At 49.7% G+C, this 18,415-nt stretch overlaps 1 protein-coding gene across 1 annotated transcript in view; it reads right to left on the minus strand.

Annotated features, from left to right (window-relative positions):
* Positions 1–18,415, minus strand: part of SCN10A (sodium voltage-gated channel alpha subunit 10) — a 95,271-nt gene that overhangs the window by 8,649 nt on the left and 68,207 nt on the right. The window contains exons 17-25 of the mRNA XM_086720477.1: positions 18,023–18,163; positions 16,258–16,381; positions 15,062–15,216; positions 11,811–11,984; positions 7,729–7,851; positions 5,882–6,166; positions 5,086–5,139; positions 4,083–4,220; positions 1,871–1,975 (exon numbers count right to left, since the gene is read on the minus strand). Of these exons, the coding sequence (XP_086576603.1) occupies positions 1,871–1,975; positions 4,083–4,220; positions 5,086–5,139; positions 5,882–6,166; positions 7,729–7,851; positions 11,811–11,984; positions 15,062–15,216; positions 16,258–16,381; positions 18,023–18,163 (1,299 nt within the window). The remainder of the gene's footprint in view (positions 1–1,870; positions 1,976–4,082; positions 4,221–5,085; positions 5,140–5,881; positions 6,167–7,728; positions 7,852–11,810; positions 11,985–15,061; positions 15,217–16,257; positions 16,382–18,022; positions 18,164–18,415) is intronic.

Consider the following 18,415-nt stretch of genomic DNA (forward strand, 5'->3'; position numbering starts at 1 on the left):
GGCCCTTTTTTGAAATTCGGTTAATCCTATCTCGGGGAAATTGTTCTCCTTGACAGGAGGAAGGTATGGTGGCCTGTGGGGTTGGTTGATAAAAGGGGAGAAGCTGAGATGTTATGGAGAGATTGAGCAGTGTATAGGGCAAGGTACCAACATGATTCGCCAAGGGATGTCCCTAGCACAGACTCCTTAGTGTCTAGTTCAATTGTGGACTCAGCATTGGTCTAGGCACCAGTGATGGCCAGCAGGGACTCAGCTGCTTTATTATCTGTAAGTCTCAGGATCCTTCTCCCCTGACTTGATGCTGATTGGCTGGGCTCAGTCATTTACCTACATCTTTTAATTCTGAGCCCCTTCCTGCCCATTAACCTGGCCGACAGAGGGATACTTCCTGAGCCTTAAGGGCTTTCCCTTAGGTTCATTCCACCCCAGTTATCTTGATTCTTATGGGGATTTGGAAGGAAATCTCTGCCTCTACAGAGGTCTGAACATCCTATCACCCCTCATTGTAACACTTCTTTTTATTTTTTATTTTATTTGAGAGAGAGCATGAGTGGGGGAGAGGGGCAGGAGAGAGAGAGAATCTCAAGCAGGCTCTATGCTCAGTGTCGAGCCTCACATGGGGCTCAATTCCATAACCCTGGGATCATGACCTGAGCCAAAATCAAAAGTCAGATGTTCAACCAACTCAGCCACCCAGACACCCCCATTATAACACTTCTTATTAGAATTGAGCATAGTGATACATTTGTGACCACTGTTTCCAAGTAAAATACATCCAAAAACCATAGCATTTTTTTCCTCCTGTAAATGTTTTCAAGGCTGTGTGCTCATGAAGTTTTTAGTCACTTATGCAAACCCCATGCCTTGATTTAGAAATCCTAATGCCATGGCCAACAGAATGTATGTCTCTCTAATTCTAGGGAAAGGTCCACTCCTTTGTTGCAGGTTCTTAGGTTTTGCCCTGGTGGGGGGAAAGGCTAATGGCATTGTGCCCTATGCAGCACCTGTAGTTTTCTTCACAAATACCACATCTTAACCACAGAAAGGTTATGTAAAGGAACAAGATGCCAATTCCATTCACTGGAGTGGATGGCTCAGAAATTCTTGGAAGAAGTTCAGTTGTACATTTCCAGCATAGCAATACTCCCACTCCCAAACCTGTTCATCCACTCTCAACAGAGGCCAACTAGAGGTTTGACATTTTCCATCTTCTGGTGGAGGACTGAGAAGAACTTAGGTGATAACACGTATGGTTTGGGTGTTGCATTTAATGGAGAAATAAAATGGCATGTCTCTTAGGGTCTTTGTGAATAAAGAATAAAAGTGGAGTATGGCTCTAAGTTTTGGTTAGTCTAAACACAACTTTTTATTCCTATTGTGCCACTTGACCATGACCATCACTGGGGCCAGGATCCCAGGGGGCTGGGTTTTGGCCATTTCCTCTCTGTCTACTATAGGGATGGGGTGGAATGTAGGGTGAGGCTGGAGATTTATGTATGGAGGCTAGATCATGATGTACAGCCACACAAACCCTTCATCTCAGGGCTCTAACCACCTCTACTATCGTTTAGCCTAACCTGTTCCCAATCTTGTGATTTAACCCTAAACTGGTTGAGGAACTCAGTACTTCCTTAAACAGGTCAATTTGGAGTAACTGTAGGAGATATATTCACTCCAGAATACCACAGTTGCTTCTTTCAGTCTTCTCATTCCTTGGGTCTTGGAACTCTCGTTACCTTATCCCCAAACACAACCCAGATTTACTGCTTCACAGAGAGCACTGGTCAACCCCTACGCAGCACAGGCACAGGCACAGGCTGTCACCTGGATTTCCAGACATACTCTTCTGGATGGACGCTCTGGGGCTTACCAGGGGCCGAGGGATGGGCTTCTGGGGCTTCTTGGAGCCCAGCTTCTTCATGGCATTATAGTACTTCTTCTGCTCCTCTGTCATGAAGATGTCCTGGCCCCCTAAGTATGAGAGGGGATAGCACACACCACTATTATTAAAGCAATGGAAATTTCCAGGGATACCAAAATCAGAGCAGGCTGGAGAAGAAGTACATCTCCTCCTACTCCCTTCTCTGTAGAAAGACATGTCAAGGCCAGAGTCAAGCAGCGTCTTGTCTGGGTGCCACAAACAGTGACGGAGTGGATAGGACTGAGCCCCAGCTCTGACTCCCTGCCTGGGACTCTGGAACAAAGCCTGTTTCTCTTCTTCAAGAACCCAGAGGTGTTGCCTCAACAGAGTAGGGGGCATTTGAGAGTAGAACCCCAGGAGAAGGTAAATATCATTTTAAATCTGAGCCTTAAATCTAGCCTGCTCATTACAGTCAAATCCACTAGGCTTCTAGAATCACAGTTCCTGCCAGGGGCAAGAGCTTCCTTCAGGGCCTCGGGAACAAAGACCCTGAGACCCAGCCGCTTAACCCCTTTCTGAAGAGGAGCTGAGGACTATTGCTGACTTATCCAAGAATTCCTTGGAGAATTCTTGATTGGTTCTCTTAAGGCCCTGCCACATGTGTTGCTCTCTGCGGTTACAGTTAAATTCCACTGTTGGAAATGCCTTCTTCCCTTAGTTTTGGGTTTTCTTTAAGGACCCTCTAGACCTCCTTCATTCAACCCCTCACCTTTCACTTCCTGACATAATTTGAAATCTTCCCATCTCAATAGCATTTTCATGTAAATTAGTCACTGCAAATGTGGGGATGCGGGCTGAGATCTGTGGAGATCTATGGGATTTCAGAAAATTTGTGGGCACAGAGGGCTTCTGGGGAGAAACATCTTGGTGGGGCTGGAGGCAGGGGCAGGAGGTTGGGAGCACTTGGTGGGGACACACTGAAAATTTGGAGCAAGGAGTCAGCAAACACAGTTTCTCCCCCAATTTGATCACTGGCTTTTCTCATTCTATCACCTAACATGGCCAGCTCCCTGTCAAGGCCTCAGTTTCCTCATCTGTAAAATGAGAGAAGGGATTGCTTGAATGGTCTCAAAACCCTCTAGGGTGCTGATGACACTGGTCAGCCTTTACAGCTACCTTGCTGAGCCCCTCTGGGACAGAGAAGGGCCCCACTTCTTATCCCCAGAACTCTGGTTGAGGATTTTCTGCAGATGGGATGCCTGCACCATTAGACATTTATTCTAAATTACAATAATAATACAGTAGCTCAGCCCTAAACTAGGTGCTTCTTGTACAGAGTTTTATTTACCTCTTACCAGAATCCTTGTGTAGGTAATATTAACTCCATTGAATGGATGAAGAACCTGAGGCTCAGAGAAGTTTTTAATATTGCCAGGGTCAGCCATATAGTGATAGTTGAGCAGGGAATGCAAGCCTAGGTTTGTGTCATGTCACAACCAATTCTGGGCTCTCAATGCTGTGCTATGTGATTTATCCATGTGACCCTTTTTTTCTCTGGATCTTGGCTTACATAAGTCTAAAGTTCTGCTCTATCCACCTCAAAGGAATGGAGGGGATTAAATGAAAGGATTAATGGAGGGTAACAAGAAAGCATTTTATACCTTTAATGCCCTCATATTGTAATGGAAACATGAAAGGTTATCTGGGATTGGATTCCTATTCATCAGAGTCAGCATCCATGGAGGTGAGGGTCTTCCTACCCTTCCCGAGGAGGTTGGGATTCTGCCAACATTGGAGCTCTGGCCCTTCCTGAGGCCTCCTGGATTCAGTGCTCTGGGGGGTCATAGGCCCAGACAGAGGCAGCAAGTGCTAGGGCCATTTCTTTCCCTGTTGATATTTCCCAAGGGTCACCTGGGACATATCCAATGCACCTGGTTTTAGCTGGGAAGACCTTGGCATTCTGGGAGAGAGGGTGGGGACTCAGGCAGGAATAGGGTCGTTGCTGACACAGAGAAATGTAACTCTTCTAGCAGCAGCCCCAGGACATCAGCAGGGGTGAGGGCTGTGCTCAGGGTGCAAAGGTGGGAGTTGGTATTAAAGGTCAAAATTGGGCTCCCGGTCAGGCATGAGGGCCGCGAGTAGTGTTGATTTTGGTCATGAGGCCGGGGGACAAGGAGTGGAAGATTCACCACCACTGCAAAAACACCTGAGCCCCACTTATCTTTTTTTTCTGTTGATTGAAGTTGTCAATTATGACCCCGACGAAGAGATTGAGTGTGAAGAAGCCACCGAAAATGATGAAGATGACGAAGTACAAGTACATGTACACATTGTCCTCCCACTTGGGCTGCAAGTTCACCTGTGAACAGACAGAGTGAGGCATGGAGAGCAAGTGGGTGTACGTTTGTGCTCGTCCCTGAGACAAGGACACGGATGTGGGTGGTTTATTTGGGAGCTGATCCCAGGAAGCAGGAATGAGGGAGGGGGAGGTTAAGCGGGAGAAAAGTTGATGAAGGGGGTGTTGTTAAGCAGGCAAGCACTGGGGGACAACAGGCACTTTATCCTGTTGGGGTTCTCCAATAAACTGTGTGGAACACACCTCAGAATTGTACCTCTAAGACACAGGGAAGCTGGAACACTTCTCTACAGACTCCCAAAACTTATCTGTGAGGCAGCCCCTTTGGACATTCAAACCCCGCCCTTGGGGGAGGGGTTGCCGAGCGAGCGGTAAGGCACTGAAGAAAGTCAAGTCTCAGATGAGAATCAGAAATGTAGCACGTTGGTGGATTCAAGAGGCAGGCTGAGGGGATCTGGGGCAGGGCATTGGCACTGTCTGCCAGAGCAGCAAAGGGTCTTGCCCCAGCAGCACCCATCTCCTCCACCTGGCTGATGTGACAGTACCCTTGTCCTAGCCACCACGCTGTTCCTGCCTCTGCCCAAGAGTGCCCTCGTACACAGTTCTGGAGTGGTTATCTGATACTTTCCTCAATGGTGAGCAGAAAAGCTTCGAAAGCCTGGGTAGTGTGCCTGGTAGGGGAACAGGTGCGGTTGGCTTAAACACTCAGTAGAAGGCCAGCTGGACACTGCTCCAGGGAGGGACAGGGCCAGGCTGTTGGGGGACTGCCTCTTCTGGTACCAAGGCCACCCTCAGTCCACTTCAAATAGACTGATGTGAGTGGGATGCACGGAGGGGCAGGCAGTTGTCATAGCAGGCTGAGACTCACATCTCGGGAATCAACAGCTGCATACATGATGTCCATCCAGCCTTTAAAGGTTGCCTGGAAACAAGGAGCAGAGGCCACTCAGTGTCTGCCTATCATCTACACTGAACTCTGTTTTGATTCACTTATTTGTCTGTTTTTCTCATAAAGCATGGGACCCCTGGAACCAATCTTCCATGTGTGCCAGGGCTAAGCACAGTGCCTGGCACACCACAGCTACCCAGGGATTATTTGTTGAACAAATGCATGAACAAATAGTGGGATGCATGAAGGTGTGGGTAACTGTGTGACAAATATATAAGCAATTGCATCAACCCCCGACTGAATGGAGGACTGAGCGAACAAGATGTAGGCAAGGTATGAATGCATGAGTGAATGGAAGTGTAAATGTGTTTGCCTGTCATCACCACCAGCACTTTCTATCCTTACAATAGACTGGAATATTACCATCTAGGAGAGGATATGCAGTAGAAGACTGAACAGGGGGCTGTATCATGTCTATTTTGTGTAAGTAGTGAATTCTAAGTCATCACCTGATACAATCCCATTGAAGGTTCATCCCTCCATTCTATTCTACCATCCCACACTTGTCTAATTGCACCACTGTGCACCACTGTGACATTGAATCAATTGGTGAGGCTCTTTGGCCTCATGCTAGTCCATAGGAATGGGGAGTGACTTCAGCTCACACTGAGTGCTACCCCTTGCAAAGTCTCTACATAGCATTTTGTGGAAGACCCCAGACCTTCCACATTATCAAGCAGCCAAAGGAAGAAACATGGTTGATCTCAGGACTCACCACCTGCAGAAGGGCGAGGTAACCCATTGCAACATTATCGAAGTTGACCTTCATGTTGACCCAGAAGAAGCTGCCAGTGTGGTTCTGATCTTTACAGTCAGACATGTTATTCACGATAGATAAAGGCACAAGAGAAAGGTTTTCATTGGTTTTGTTGACGCACCGCCCAAACTTCCCAGCAAAGAAGTTCACACCCATGATGCTGAAGATGAGCCAGAAGATGAGGCAGACGAGGAGGACGTTCATGATGGAGGGGATGGCACCCACCAGGGCATCTACCACCACCTGGGGGGAAATGTAAAAGGATATGGAACCCTTCTTGCTGGATCCTACTTCTGTCTACACTCACTCAGCCTGCTTCAAGACCAGTGGCTTTTGGGAGCAGAAAGAGAAGTGGGTTAATTAGGGCAATAATTCAGACTCAGAAGACTGAGAGACTCTTGGTAGCTGAAGATGGCCTTAGATCTTCTCCCTAAACTTCATTCCAAGCAGGTTTTAGGATCTTTCTCCAGGACTGAGAAGACGGGTGAACTTACAAGTACACGCATGTTCATATAAGGGTGTGAGTGTGTGTGTTGTACTTGCACATACAGACTTCTAGGACCTTGCTTTATTCTTAAATGCAATTTTAAAGGAGCTTTAACAAATACAGTTTAAGGTGTGCTTCGGTCAAGAATCACTGAAAACCATATTCACGAACTTGCTTATTTGTAAAGCAGCAACCTTGAGGTAACATAAACTTCAGGGACACCTGGGTGGCTCAGTCGGTAAAGCATCCGACTTCAGCTCAGGCCATGATCTTCTGGTTTATGGGTTTGAGCCCCACGTCGGGCTCTGTGCTGACAGCTCAGAGCTTGGAGCCTTCTTTGGATTCTGTGTCTCCCTCTCTCTCTGCCCCTCCCCCACTCGTGCTTGCTCTCTCTCAAAAATACATAAACATAAAATAGAATAAAATAAAATAAAATAAAATAAAATAAAATAATAAATTTCAAACTATTTCAATCATAAGCTAGTGTTTGTGAAGGTACAAATGAATTTTTAAAGTCTACTTTTTTTTTTTTTTTTACAGAAGATTCCATGCTAAAAAATGTAGAAGAAATGATTTAAAAAAAAATAAAGTCTACTTTTGTTTTTGAAGACAGAATGTCTTCTTTGAGTCAGTGTTGGAAGAAAGCAAAACCTCACTTTCAGTACCTGGAGCCTTTTGTAATTATGAGGAAGAGGAGGAGGACAAATAAAGGTCCCTTGTACCCCCCCCCCCCCGTAATTCAAGGGTCTGGCTTATGAGTATTCCATTGTGAGGAAGACAGGGCAAGGTGGAGGTGACAGCAATGGGTGAAGAAAGGAATGGATGAAAGGGAAGAATCCATAGGACCCCATGGCTGCACTGGGTGGGACAGGATGCTTTCTGGCGGGTGGTGGCCATGGTGCTGAACTGATGGTGCCACCACATTTAAATGGAGTGTCAGAGGGAAGGCTCATTTGCCTTGGAAAGATGAAGAGTTTGGAGTGTTCCAAAATTTTGGCAATAAGGACAAGAGGCAGGATGGAGAGATGGAGGCAAACGATGTTGAGGCAGGATCACTTCACTAAGAGCAGGAAGGGGTGAGTCTGAGTGCTGCTCGATGTGATATTTGAGGTGGGAAGGAAAGAGAGCTCACAAAGGGATGTGAAGGAGAACCAGAGCATTAGGACATGGCAGTGCCACCAAAGTCCCGGCAGGAGGTGAGGACCCAGAGTCCACCTGTGGGGGTGGGCCCAGAGTTGGGTCAGGGGCATGGAGGGCATGGTGAGGACAAGGGGGTACTAAACGCTGCAGACCAGAGCACTTTGGAGGTAGATCTTACCCGCATGCCTTCAAATCGAGACAGAGCCCGCAGGGGCCGCAGGGCACGGAGGGTTCGAAGGGCTTTGATGGATGCCACATCAGAATACTGCAGGATCTTCGCTATAAGACTTGTCAGGGAGATCTGAGTGCAGGCAGAGAGCAAAAGTATTACTCTAGGTTCCAGAAGGTCCTGGTAAAAGGAGACAGGAAATCCCTGTCTCTGTCCAAGTCATCATCCTGACTTCCATCTTATTCCGAACTCCGGTGAAAGGTCTAGAGAGAATTCAATCTCTTCCCCTTTATTAAAGATTTCATTCATCACTTCTCTGAACCTCTGAGAAAGAAAAACAGTCTTGCACACCACGACCCTATGGTGTGCAGGTGGTCAAGCTCCCTGTATATTACCTTCCCTTTCCCTTGAGGCACCAGCCAGGCTCCAATAGCCTTGAAACTCAACTTTCAGAGACTTGGAGAGATGATATCCCTTCATGGGCCTAGGCTGAAAGTCTGTTTTGAAGAACACAAAGTGAGCCCCGGCTGTATTTTCTCAGAAAAGTAGAGTGGAAAGAGTCCTGGTCTGGGTGGGGTCTAATTCCCTCTCATCCCCTGATTCTTTTTGTGGCCTTGGGTCAGTGCCTTGCCAGTCCAGGTCATACCTTCACCCTGTGTAAAATTAGAGTCCGAGTAAGAGTGTGGCATGGTCCATGATATCCAGGTTTGACAGAGGGCTGAGATATAATGACTGGGTTGTGACTCCCTATTGGTCTGCCAGCTTTTCACTTTTTTTAAGTGTTGACCAAGGGCTTCAAAGGACACAAATTGATGTGGACAAATGGTCACACCTTGCAGAAACTTTGAAGGTGCCAGGGTGGTACCATATGCATAGGCTTGAGCTTGCCAGAGACTGTGACCCAATCTTGGAAGACCCCAACTGCACTATGACTGGTGGGCTGAATTCAGGCTTGGCTTATCCTGGAAGCTAGGTGGGGATGTACACCAGACCTTCAGAAAGGAAGGGGTTTACATATGAATTACATAGAGCCTCAAGCAATGTCTATTCTCTAAATAAGTAGCTTATTCCACCAGCACAGAAAGCTGGAATGGAAAGAACCCCCTTTCTTCTTCCATGCAAGGCTCCAAACGCCAGCAGGTGGCACCCAGCCGTCTGGCTGACAAAGGGTAGGGAGTTTCATGCTGGGCCCTATTCAGTTTTTTTTCTCAGCCCCCTGGGAGGGCTGCCTCACATGCAAAATCTGTAGTTGGAGCAATCAAGATCTGGGGTCACTCCATCCAAGCCCACCACCACTCCCACTGCTCAGGCCACTAGCCTCCCAACTGGTCTCTAGGATTGTGTCCATTCCATCCATTCTCCACTGCAAATTTTATTATAATCATGTGTGTCTCTTACTCCCAACATTTACTGGTACTTTATCACCCTCGGGTTAGGTTCCAGACTCCATAGCTGCAGACTCCTTTTTCAGTCATGTTTCACCTATATATTCTACCCAAATAAGATTGTTCCTTAAATGTGCCTGTGTCTGTGCCTTTGCTCAGTCACCCTTTAATCAAGATTGCACCCCCCAGTTCTCTTTGCACCGCAATGCTCCTGTTCATTTTAAGCCCTACATCTAATGTCGCTTCCTACATGAAGCCTTCCCAACTACCCCACCCCCATAGGCTCATGTCTCTCTGTCCCAAAGACACTAATTATTTCCAGCAGTGCTCACCTCCTCACCTCTTCCCCCTGCCCCATAATAGGTTTATTTCTCTCTGTGTGTCTTATCTGCTGGAAGATTATAGCCTAAACTCCTGGAGATAGGGAGTTCTTATTTCTTGGCCTCTGTCTCTCCCAGAGCACTTCATAAGACAATACTATATTCAGTAGTCATAAATAAACATTTGATAAATTGAAGAAAAGATAGAAACATGTTGGGATGGATGAGAGGAAGGAGAGAAAGAAGGAAGATGGATGGAAGATGGAAGGATGTTTGGAATTAAAGGATCGAAGATGGGGGGTGCCTGGGTGGCTCAGTCGGTTAAGCGTCCGACTTCAGCTCAGGTCATGATCTCACAGTCCGTGAGTTAGAGCCCCGCGTCGGTCTCTGTGCTGACAGCTCAGAGCCTGGAGCCTGCTTTGGATTCTGTGTCTCCCTCTCTCTCTGACCCTCCCCCATCCAGGCTCTGTCTTTTTCTGTCTCAAAAATAAATAAACATTAAAAAAAATTTAAAAAAAAGGATCAAAGATGGGTAGAATAGATAGTTGAAGGGAAGGATGGAAGAAAGAAGAAAGGATAAAATATGGAAGTATAGAATAGTGGGTGGATGAGATAGATGAAAGGGAGAAGAATGGATGGCTAGGTAAATTGATGGATGAATGGGAAGAGAGAGTTGGATAGAATAAATCAACGAAAGAGATTGGAGAATGGCTAGATGGTTGAACAGTCAGATAGAAAAGTGAATCAAAAGGTAGAAAGATAGAAGGATTAAGGACCAGTTGATAGATGAAAGAAAGGTTAGGATGAATGCATGGGCAGAAGAGAAGAAAGAAAGAAGTATGAGAATAGATGGAAAGAGGGAGAGGACTGACAGAGAAGATAAATGGAAGAAATAAAGGTGAATGGGTGTTTGGAAGAATGGAAAAAGGAAGAGCAAATGGCTGGATAGAGGGAAGGAGGGATGTATGGAAGGAAGGATGGATGGTCATAAGAAAGAATTAGGAAGAGGATGGATGGAATGAGTGAATGACCATTGAAGGTGGTGGGGGCTTAAACTAGTGTAGGTCAGAGCGACTGTGCCCCTAACAGAGGTGGGAAGCCAGAATAAAACACTTTTCCTTCATTTATGAATAATAATTTTATATGCACAAAGCTATCACCCATGGCTCGGATTTCAGGCCTCCTAGCTAATCCCTGCAGTGCTGCGTCTTGCTGCTTCCAGTACATTGGTATCAGGAAAAGATGAGAATTGAGTGCACAGACCTGCTGTGGGGGACCTGCCAGCACAGGAGGCTGGACAGAATGTTCTGTACTGGACCCCATCCAGCTTCAGGAGGCAAGCACCAAATACAGACACAGTTCCTGACACCTCTGATGTGCAGCCCTTGGTGCTGGTGGCTGCTGGAGTGTGGGAGGCAGAGACATACACGGCACGTGCCTCCCCCCACCTGCGGGGACCCGTAGCTGTGCTGCAGTGAGTAGGCAACTCAGGCAGCCATCCTGCAAAGCCGAGAGGGCAAGGGCCTGGACAGAGATAGAGGACTGTGGTGGTTAGGATGAGGGACAGACCACTCCTGGCTCTTGGGGGCTAAGAAGGCTCTTAGGGGATTTCACTGAAGACGGTCTCTTCACAGCTGTGAGGAGACATAAGTCTATCAGATGGGAGGCACTTGGTAACCCCTCTGATGCAGGGGTTGGTGGCCAAAGGTTAGTATGAATATGAACACATGAGCTTCCTGCTCAGCGCCTCTCCAAAGGGACCCTTTGTCTCTTTTAGCGCCAATGGGGAGAAGCCGGTGGGGCAAGCACGGTGATTCTCGGTCTGGCTGCGCACACATTGGACACGTACAGGAGCTTTGATAAGACACCGATGCCTGGACTCCACCCGGGACCAGAGAGATCAGAATCTCTGGGAGTAGTGGCATTTGTTCATTGTATTTTTAAGAGTTCCCCAGGTGATTCTAAAGTATAGCCAGGGCTGAGGACCACTGAGTCAGCAGGTGGGAAGATTCCCTGTGCTGTGCAGTCCTCGGCTCCCCTAGGTCCAAAAGCCCTGTCAAGGGATGCAAGGGCATAAGACCCTTGAGAGCCACATGTGTCCTCTTGCTTTAGACATAGAAGACAGAGGGCAGCAAGTGGTCTTTCTGGATGGAGACCTAGGAACTGACGACTCACCTGAGCACCACCACTGTGCCAGAATCATCTACTGCCTGATCTAACCATTCACCGGTGTGCAGGGTTATTCTCAGATGCCTTGCTAAGCGCTCGAGACTTTTCTTTGGAGTGGCCCGTGAAGCAAGGCCTCAAGCTTTCTTTGCGTTAGCTGCAGCCATCCGTCCTCACAAGTCGGGGCCCCAGTCCCCACACGTGCCAATGAGCCACTCACGTTCACAATGAGGAAGTCCAGCCAGCACCAGGCGTTGGTGAAGTACTTCTTGAAGCCGTAGGCCACCCACTTGAGCAGCATTTCGAACACAAAGATAAATGTGAACACCCTGTCAGTATATTCCAGCAAGGCCTTCACCGTGGGCTTCTGGTCAAGGTAATAGTCTTCAAAGGCCTGGAAGGAAGAATGAAAGGGGGCAGAATGGCAGGCTTCCTGGACCCACGGCACTGGAGCCCACTGACGGCGAAGGACCCAGCCAGCCCTGCCCTCAGCCCCTAGGAGGGCTTTGGGAACCGGCTTGCCCATATCGTTTTGTTTTCTCTGTTTGGCGTGGGTGCGGGGGGTTTGGTGCCATAGGGGAGGAGGCACTGTGACAGATAAACCAGGACCCCCTAGAACCGACGGGGCACACAGCCTGGCTTAGTCTTTGCAGGGATGCTGAGAGCAAAGGAGAAAGGAAACCTTCTCAAATTGGGGCTTGGAAGTGAACCAAAGGGAACCTAACCGCGACTCGGTTTAAAAATAAAAGCATCAAAGGATGTTCACAGGCAGTTCACAAAAATGAAAGTAAGAATCGCCGATGAACCTCTGAAAAAGAATGTTCTATCTCACTGGTAATTAAGGATTTTCAAAGGAAGAGATGTCGTTTTTCTCTTATCAGACCGGTGAAGATAAAAAAAGGACCAGGGTGAGGCCAGTGTTGCCGTGGCTGTGGGGAAGTGGCTCCTCTCATACCTGCCTGGGGGCTGAAATCCGGTTCAGCCTTTTGGGAGGCCAATTCCGCAAAGGGAATCAAAGAGACCCAGCAATGCTGCCTTCAAGAATTTAGCCGAAGAACGCTAGACGTTATTGACCCAAGGGTCCAGTGCGCCCGTCCCCCAGCTGCTGGGAGGTCGGCTACTAACGGCTGGTGGATGCCCCCTTTCCTGAGGACCTCCTTGGGCTGAGGGGAACTGCCTGCACCTGCAGAAATGCCTGGGACATCTGCAGACAGCCGCAGCCAGTGACTGTCCCCTTTGCATCAAGGTGGGATGCACCGTGACACCCTTAATGCTTCGTCGCTCCCGTGGGATCAGACAGAGGCTGGACCTCATGGGAGCCTTGCAGCTCCTCTCCCCGTCCTGCCTCCCTCGTGGGCTCCATCCCGGAGTGTGCCCTCCACAAACTGCTTGTACAAGAAGCCCTGCTTCTGGTTCTGCTTCTGACCGGACCTAAGACAGGAAAGAAGCCAGCATCTTCAAAGGAGTCTACATAGACTATTCAATGCTTATTAGAAGTAAACCCAGGGATTATTTAAATAAACGGTGGCACCGTCCGTAATGGAATGCACTGTAGCCACTAAATCAGATTGTAGGAGTATATTTACTGTGAGAATTTACTGAGAAATTACAGAATGCATAAATGTGGTTTCAGTTTTGTAATATTTATGTATTATATGCATAAGAAAGATGGGAAGGAAGTATACCAAAATGTTTTCAAAGTGAGATTCTCTTTGAGTGATAGGAAAATGGGTGATATTTTTTCTTTACATTTTGCCATAATTTCCAAGTTTTTTTTTTTTTTTTTGCACTTTACTTTGTCAGATGAAAACTTGTGTTATTTTTTTTTTTTTTAAGTACTCAAAGTAAAAGCATAAGGAAGACTAAATTTGGTGCCAGCCTGTTCAGTCCGTTGGGGGAAGGAGATGGGGAGGTGAGGGCCCAGCAGCTGGTGCAGGATCCGCGCTCCCTGCTGGGAGAGAGGGGAGCAGCTGGGGTGAGTGGAGAAGAGAAAGAAGGGAAGGAGCGGAGGAGCGCGGAGAAGAGAAATGAGGAGAGAGGGCCCATGGGGAAAGACAGGAGCCGATGAGGTAATAAGGAAAGTACCTTGTCAACAGCAAGTGTGACCGTTGTCCTCTTCAGGGAGGACAGGGAAGAGGTGAAGGGTAGGGGAAACCACCGCTCAGCCCCCTCTGGCCCTGCAACGTGGCCTGTGCACCAATGCTCTGCAGAGCCGGCGACAGCAGTGGACCCTCACCACCAGTGGCACCTTCCGATGCTGCCACATCCTCCCCCGCGGTGGCAGAGCAGTGCTGTTCTGGGGGACTGGTGCCATTGCCTGCCTAGTCACCTGTCTTCTGGTCATCGTGTCTTCTCACCTGCCTTTGCTCCCCCCCCCCCCCCAAGGCCGAGGACACACACTCAGCGGTTTTGGCACCCTTCCCGGGAAATCTGGCATTTAAGTAGGTGCCCAGATATCCAGTAGATTCTTTTTAGGGAGTAAATGACACACAAAGGGCAAAACAAGCGAAAACGCTTGGAGCCGTGAGTCAAGAGAGAGGGCCTCTCGTCCTACCTTCAACTAATTAGCTGGGCCCCTTTGTGTCTTTGGGCTGTGACTTCCTCATCCATAAGGTGCAGACACCTGGGGACGATGAGTCCCTTCCTGTGTGTACATCTACGTTGGTCCCTCGGGAAGGTTAGCTGAGGTTGTGCAGGGAGCGTGAGACCAAGGCACTGTCAGAAGCATCCTTCCTCGTCCTACAAAGCTGGGCGTTCAGCAAGGGGCTTCAGAGGCCTAACTCAAAATCCCTGACTTAGGAATTCCTCAGAATCTCTGTGCCTGTCAGGCCTTGTTATTCAAAGTGCGGTGTGCAGCATCAGCATCTCCTGGAACTTGCTGGAAATGCAAATTCTCAGGCCTCACCCCAGCTCCGATTCGGAATCCGCCTTCAGACCAGCTCCCCAGGCAATTACATCCTGACAAGGGCCGATGTGATCATTTGCTGTGAGCTTTGAACAGGTAATAGTATTTGCAAGGGGCTTCAACTTGCAAGATGAAGAAGGATGGCCGTCTTGGTCCCGGGCCTTCAGAGAAGGCCAGTGTTTGGGAGGCTCAGGGGGGTAGAAAGCTAGGGGCTTGGGGGTCCAATGAGGGCAAAGGTAGGTTTTGCTACTGACAAGCGGGGTGACCTGGGACAAGTGCCTCAAGCCTTTTGAGCGTCAGTTGCCCCGTCTATAAAGTGGGACGCATGCCCTTGCTGCTTGAAATACCAGCCGCCGGGTTCAGCAGGCCGTGACGTGGGCACCGCGAGTACCCGCCCCGCCCTGTTGCTAGAGGAGCCGCATGCTGGGCTGCAGCTCTCCCGCCAGCCAAGCTTGGGGGCTTCCAGGCTAGGAACCGGGGGAGCTCACTACTGAGGCTCCAGGGCCTTGGGATTGTGGGAGACGCCATCTGGAGGGCTCAGGGGCAGGGACCCTGCCTCCCCTTACCAGAGACCCGCTGCTCAGCAGAATCATGAAGATGATGAAGCTCTCGAACCAGCTGTGCTCCACGATGCGATAGCAGGCCTTGCGCACCTGCCAGCCCACGGCCCATGGAAACTTGCTGGCGTCCACTTTGCAGCAGGGACAGTGGCGAATGCAGCCTGTGGGGAGAGGTGACTGATGACGAATGGTGTCCACCCGGGGCGGGAGGAGCATTTTCGCTCTAGCCCCGCTGAGACACCGCTCTGCAGGGGAACCTGTCTGCCACCCCTTAGGAAGGAATTCTTCCCTGGAATAAGAGAGATGCGGCGGCCCTCTTGGGTGGCCTCCCGATCCTGCCCTTTGGGGGTTCTTCCCCACCATTGGCCTCACCCACTCTCAACCCCTCCCCAACTGTTGTCCTTCTTGGAGAGGATACTGGTGACCCCTGTCCTACACCCACCCACATCTGGAAGGCTGATGAGCCACGGGGCCCGGGCCTGGTGCTGAGGGGCTATGCCCTGAGCCTGTGCTCACCCGAGGGGCCAGCACATGGGCCCGGGTCCAGTCCAGCCCAGCGTCGTGTGGAACTGGAAACTCAACCAAGTGTTGTCGTTTCTGAATTTACAGAGTTTTTATTGAAGCCACAATTACTCTCACAGTATGAACTATGCATATATGTTCACTTACTGCACGTGTATCTATTGAGAATACAGTGTGGCCTTCCCTGTTCTCAACGCTGAGGGAAAAGGAGAGTAAGATGCATTTTCTGCCTTCCGGACAACACGGGGCGTGTTCAGGGTGCTACAGCTGTAGACATTTTTTCTCCCTTTAAGAGTCACACGAAAGGTAGAGGGACACAGATGTGGCATGGCCCTTCTCTGGGTCGTTTATGTCCCCAAACAAGAGTGTTTGCCTTTTTCCCTTTCCACCTCGAGAGCGCTGGTTTATAACTCGGTGAGGTGTTTCAAAGGTGAGGAGGAAGGCCTGGCATCAGTGGCCATATCTGATGTGGCACTGCTGGGCTGCTATGAGCTGTGGCGTTCGTGTCTGGCCCTGGCCCCTCAAACTTGGGGATGAGGCAGCGAGGGATCCTGTCCGTCTGTCTCCTGCGGACCCCGGGCTGGGGCGTTGGGCACGCAGGTGCCTGGATGAGAGTGTGCTGCACTGGATTCTGGCCCGAATTAATGGCAACGCGAGGAAGCGGGCAGCGGCCACTTTACCTTCCGTGAAGCAGTCATCCGGCTCTTCGAGGTCATCCGCCAGCTCGGGGATCTTCTTCAGGATCTCCTCCGGATCCAGGCAGTCCACTGTGCTGCCCTCTGAGGAGCTCGTGTCGTCCACCCCCTGCAGGGCAGAAGCCTGGGGGCAGTGAACTCTGCTCTCTGAGGGGCCCGGTGAGTCTGCACATGGTCGTTGCAGTTCTGCCCGGCCAGGGGCTCCCAGATGCAGGGAGAGCCCCTCAGGGCTGGAGCCACCACAGCGGCCCCTGTGTGTTTGGTGCCTTGCCAGCTGAGGCCCAGAACAGGGGTGCTGTCTGTGGAGCCCCAGAGGTCAGCTCTGTGAGGCTTTAAACCTCCAGGCCGCTGATGGAGTGCTGGTGAGGGCCCGAGACATGGTGATTACACGCATACAGACTCTCGGCATTCACTGGGCTTGAATATTTAATCACGGAGCGATCCTGCAGGGGCCCTGCTGCCCTCCCGGCAGCTCCAGCCTTATAATGTCTCCAGATGAATTCAATTAGGAGTGGAAGCTGCTCTCATATTAGTAAACCCGATAGCTTGGCTAATGGACCCAAATGGTGGGGCGGGTCCCCATCTGTCACCGTCAGGCCCTTCTCTGCCTGGCCAGGGTCATGGACAAAAAAACCAAAACCAAAACCCAAACTAATACCCAGCAGCTGTGTAGTGAAAACACTGGGTAGAGAAAACTAGCCAGGGGGATTCTTAGAATGCTCTGGAGGAAACAGGATGTCCACGCGTGGAAGGCAGCAGCCCTCACCCGGCAAGGAACCAAGTGGCTTATGTTCACCCAGGACCCCCCAACCCCATCTCAGCCCACCCTCTTAGCTTTCCCTGCTGTGGTCAGCCTTGCCCAGGGGCACACAGCCAGTGGCTTGACATTCCTCAAGCTGAAGGGCTTGGCAACTTTGGGCACGAATGATGCCTTCCTTATCTTTGCCCAGCCCGGTGCCTGTCACGACCTCAGCTCTCAGTGGCTGGATGTCAAGTTAAATTCCTAAATTCAATGCAGCAGTATTAAAGATGCTGACTCTTTCTAGATACCTCTTCCCTGTAGCTTGATTCCGTCAAAGATTTGTGATGAAACCACCAAGTTTCTTTTTGCCTCTTATAATACATTCCTAAACCCCACTTTTGCTTCCTGCTCAGTCTACGTAAGGCTGTCAGTACCCTACTCATACAGACAGCCTCTCCAGAGCACCAGAATTGTTTTTGGCTGGAAAACATGATGTGGACAAAAGAAAGTGGGGGTGGGGGGAGTCACAGGGAAGACTTCCTCACCCACGAGCAACTCTGACTTTCTGTCTGCTGGCTCAGAAAGGCACTTTCTCTGTGTCTTGTCTTTTGTTCCCTTTTTTCCTGGCTGTCATTTTCTGGGCACTTATTCCATTTCAGGCAGGAGCTAGACACTTGACAAGCAGCATCTCATTTAAGCTTCAGACGAATCCTAGCGGGTAGGCATTATGATTCAGTTTCATAGATGAAGACGAGGAGACTCAGGGAAGTTGGGGATCTGGTCCTTGTCACCCCCCCCCCACCCCCCAACTTGTGGAACCTCACTCTGAAAATAGTGCTGACCAGCCCGGAGGCTAGCACAAACCGTAACAATTCTCAGGATGAGACGTGAGCTTCCGTGGTTGAGTGCAGTCTGGAATACCACCTCCCCCGCCGCCCCATCCCCTATCATCCCGCCGGTCGGTGTCTGGCAGGCTGTTCAGCGTTTCCCGGAAGCTCACATACCTACCTCTGCGGGGCCCCGGGCGGCAGACTCATCTTTCCACTTCTCACCCAGGTGTGGAGCGAGGTCCTCAGAGGACATTCCAGAGCCTGGGCTCCTGGGTGCCATGTGGTCCTCATATCTCCCAACTTGCTGTGGCTGCTCCTGCTGGCGAGAGACAGCCCCATCTGGGTACCTGTACCCGCCCTCAGCTGAACACTTCTCAACTTGAAGAGATCTTGGGCCTCGTCAGAGCCTGCCAGTGCTAAGGACCTGATATGCGCAACATGCATACATACATACACACTTGCGTGAAGCGGGTGTGGAGTCTCTATATCCAGATCTGTTTAACTCTTGGCTCCATTACTTACAAGCTATGTGACCTTAGGCAAGTAAATTTAACCTGTCTGATCTTCATTT

This window comes from Puma concolor, chromosome C2 (genome assembly GCF_028749965.1).
Source record: "Puma concolor isolate L17-30 chromosome C2, mPumCon1.1.hap2, whole genome shotgun sequence".
NCBI lineage: Eukaryota > Metazoa > Chordata > Mammalia > Carnivora > Felidae > Puma > Puma concolor.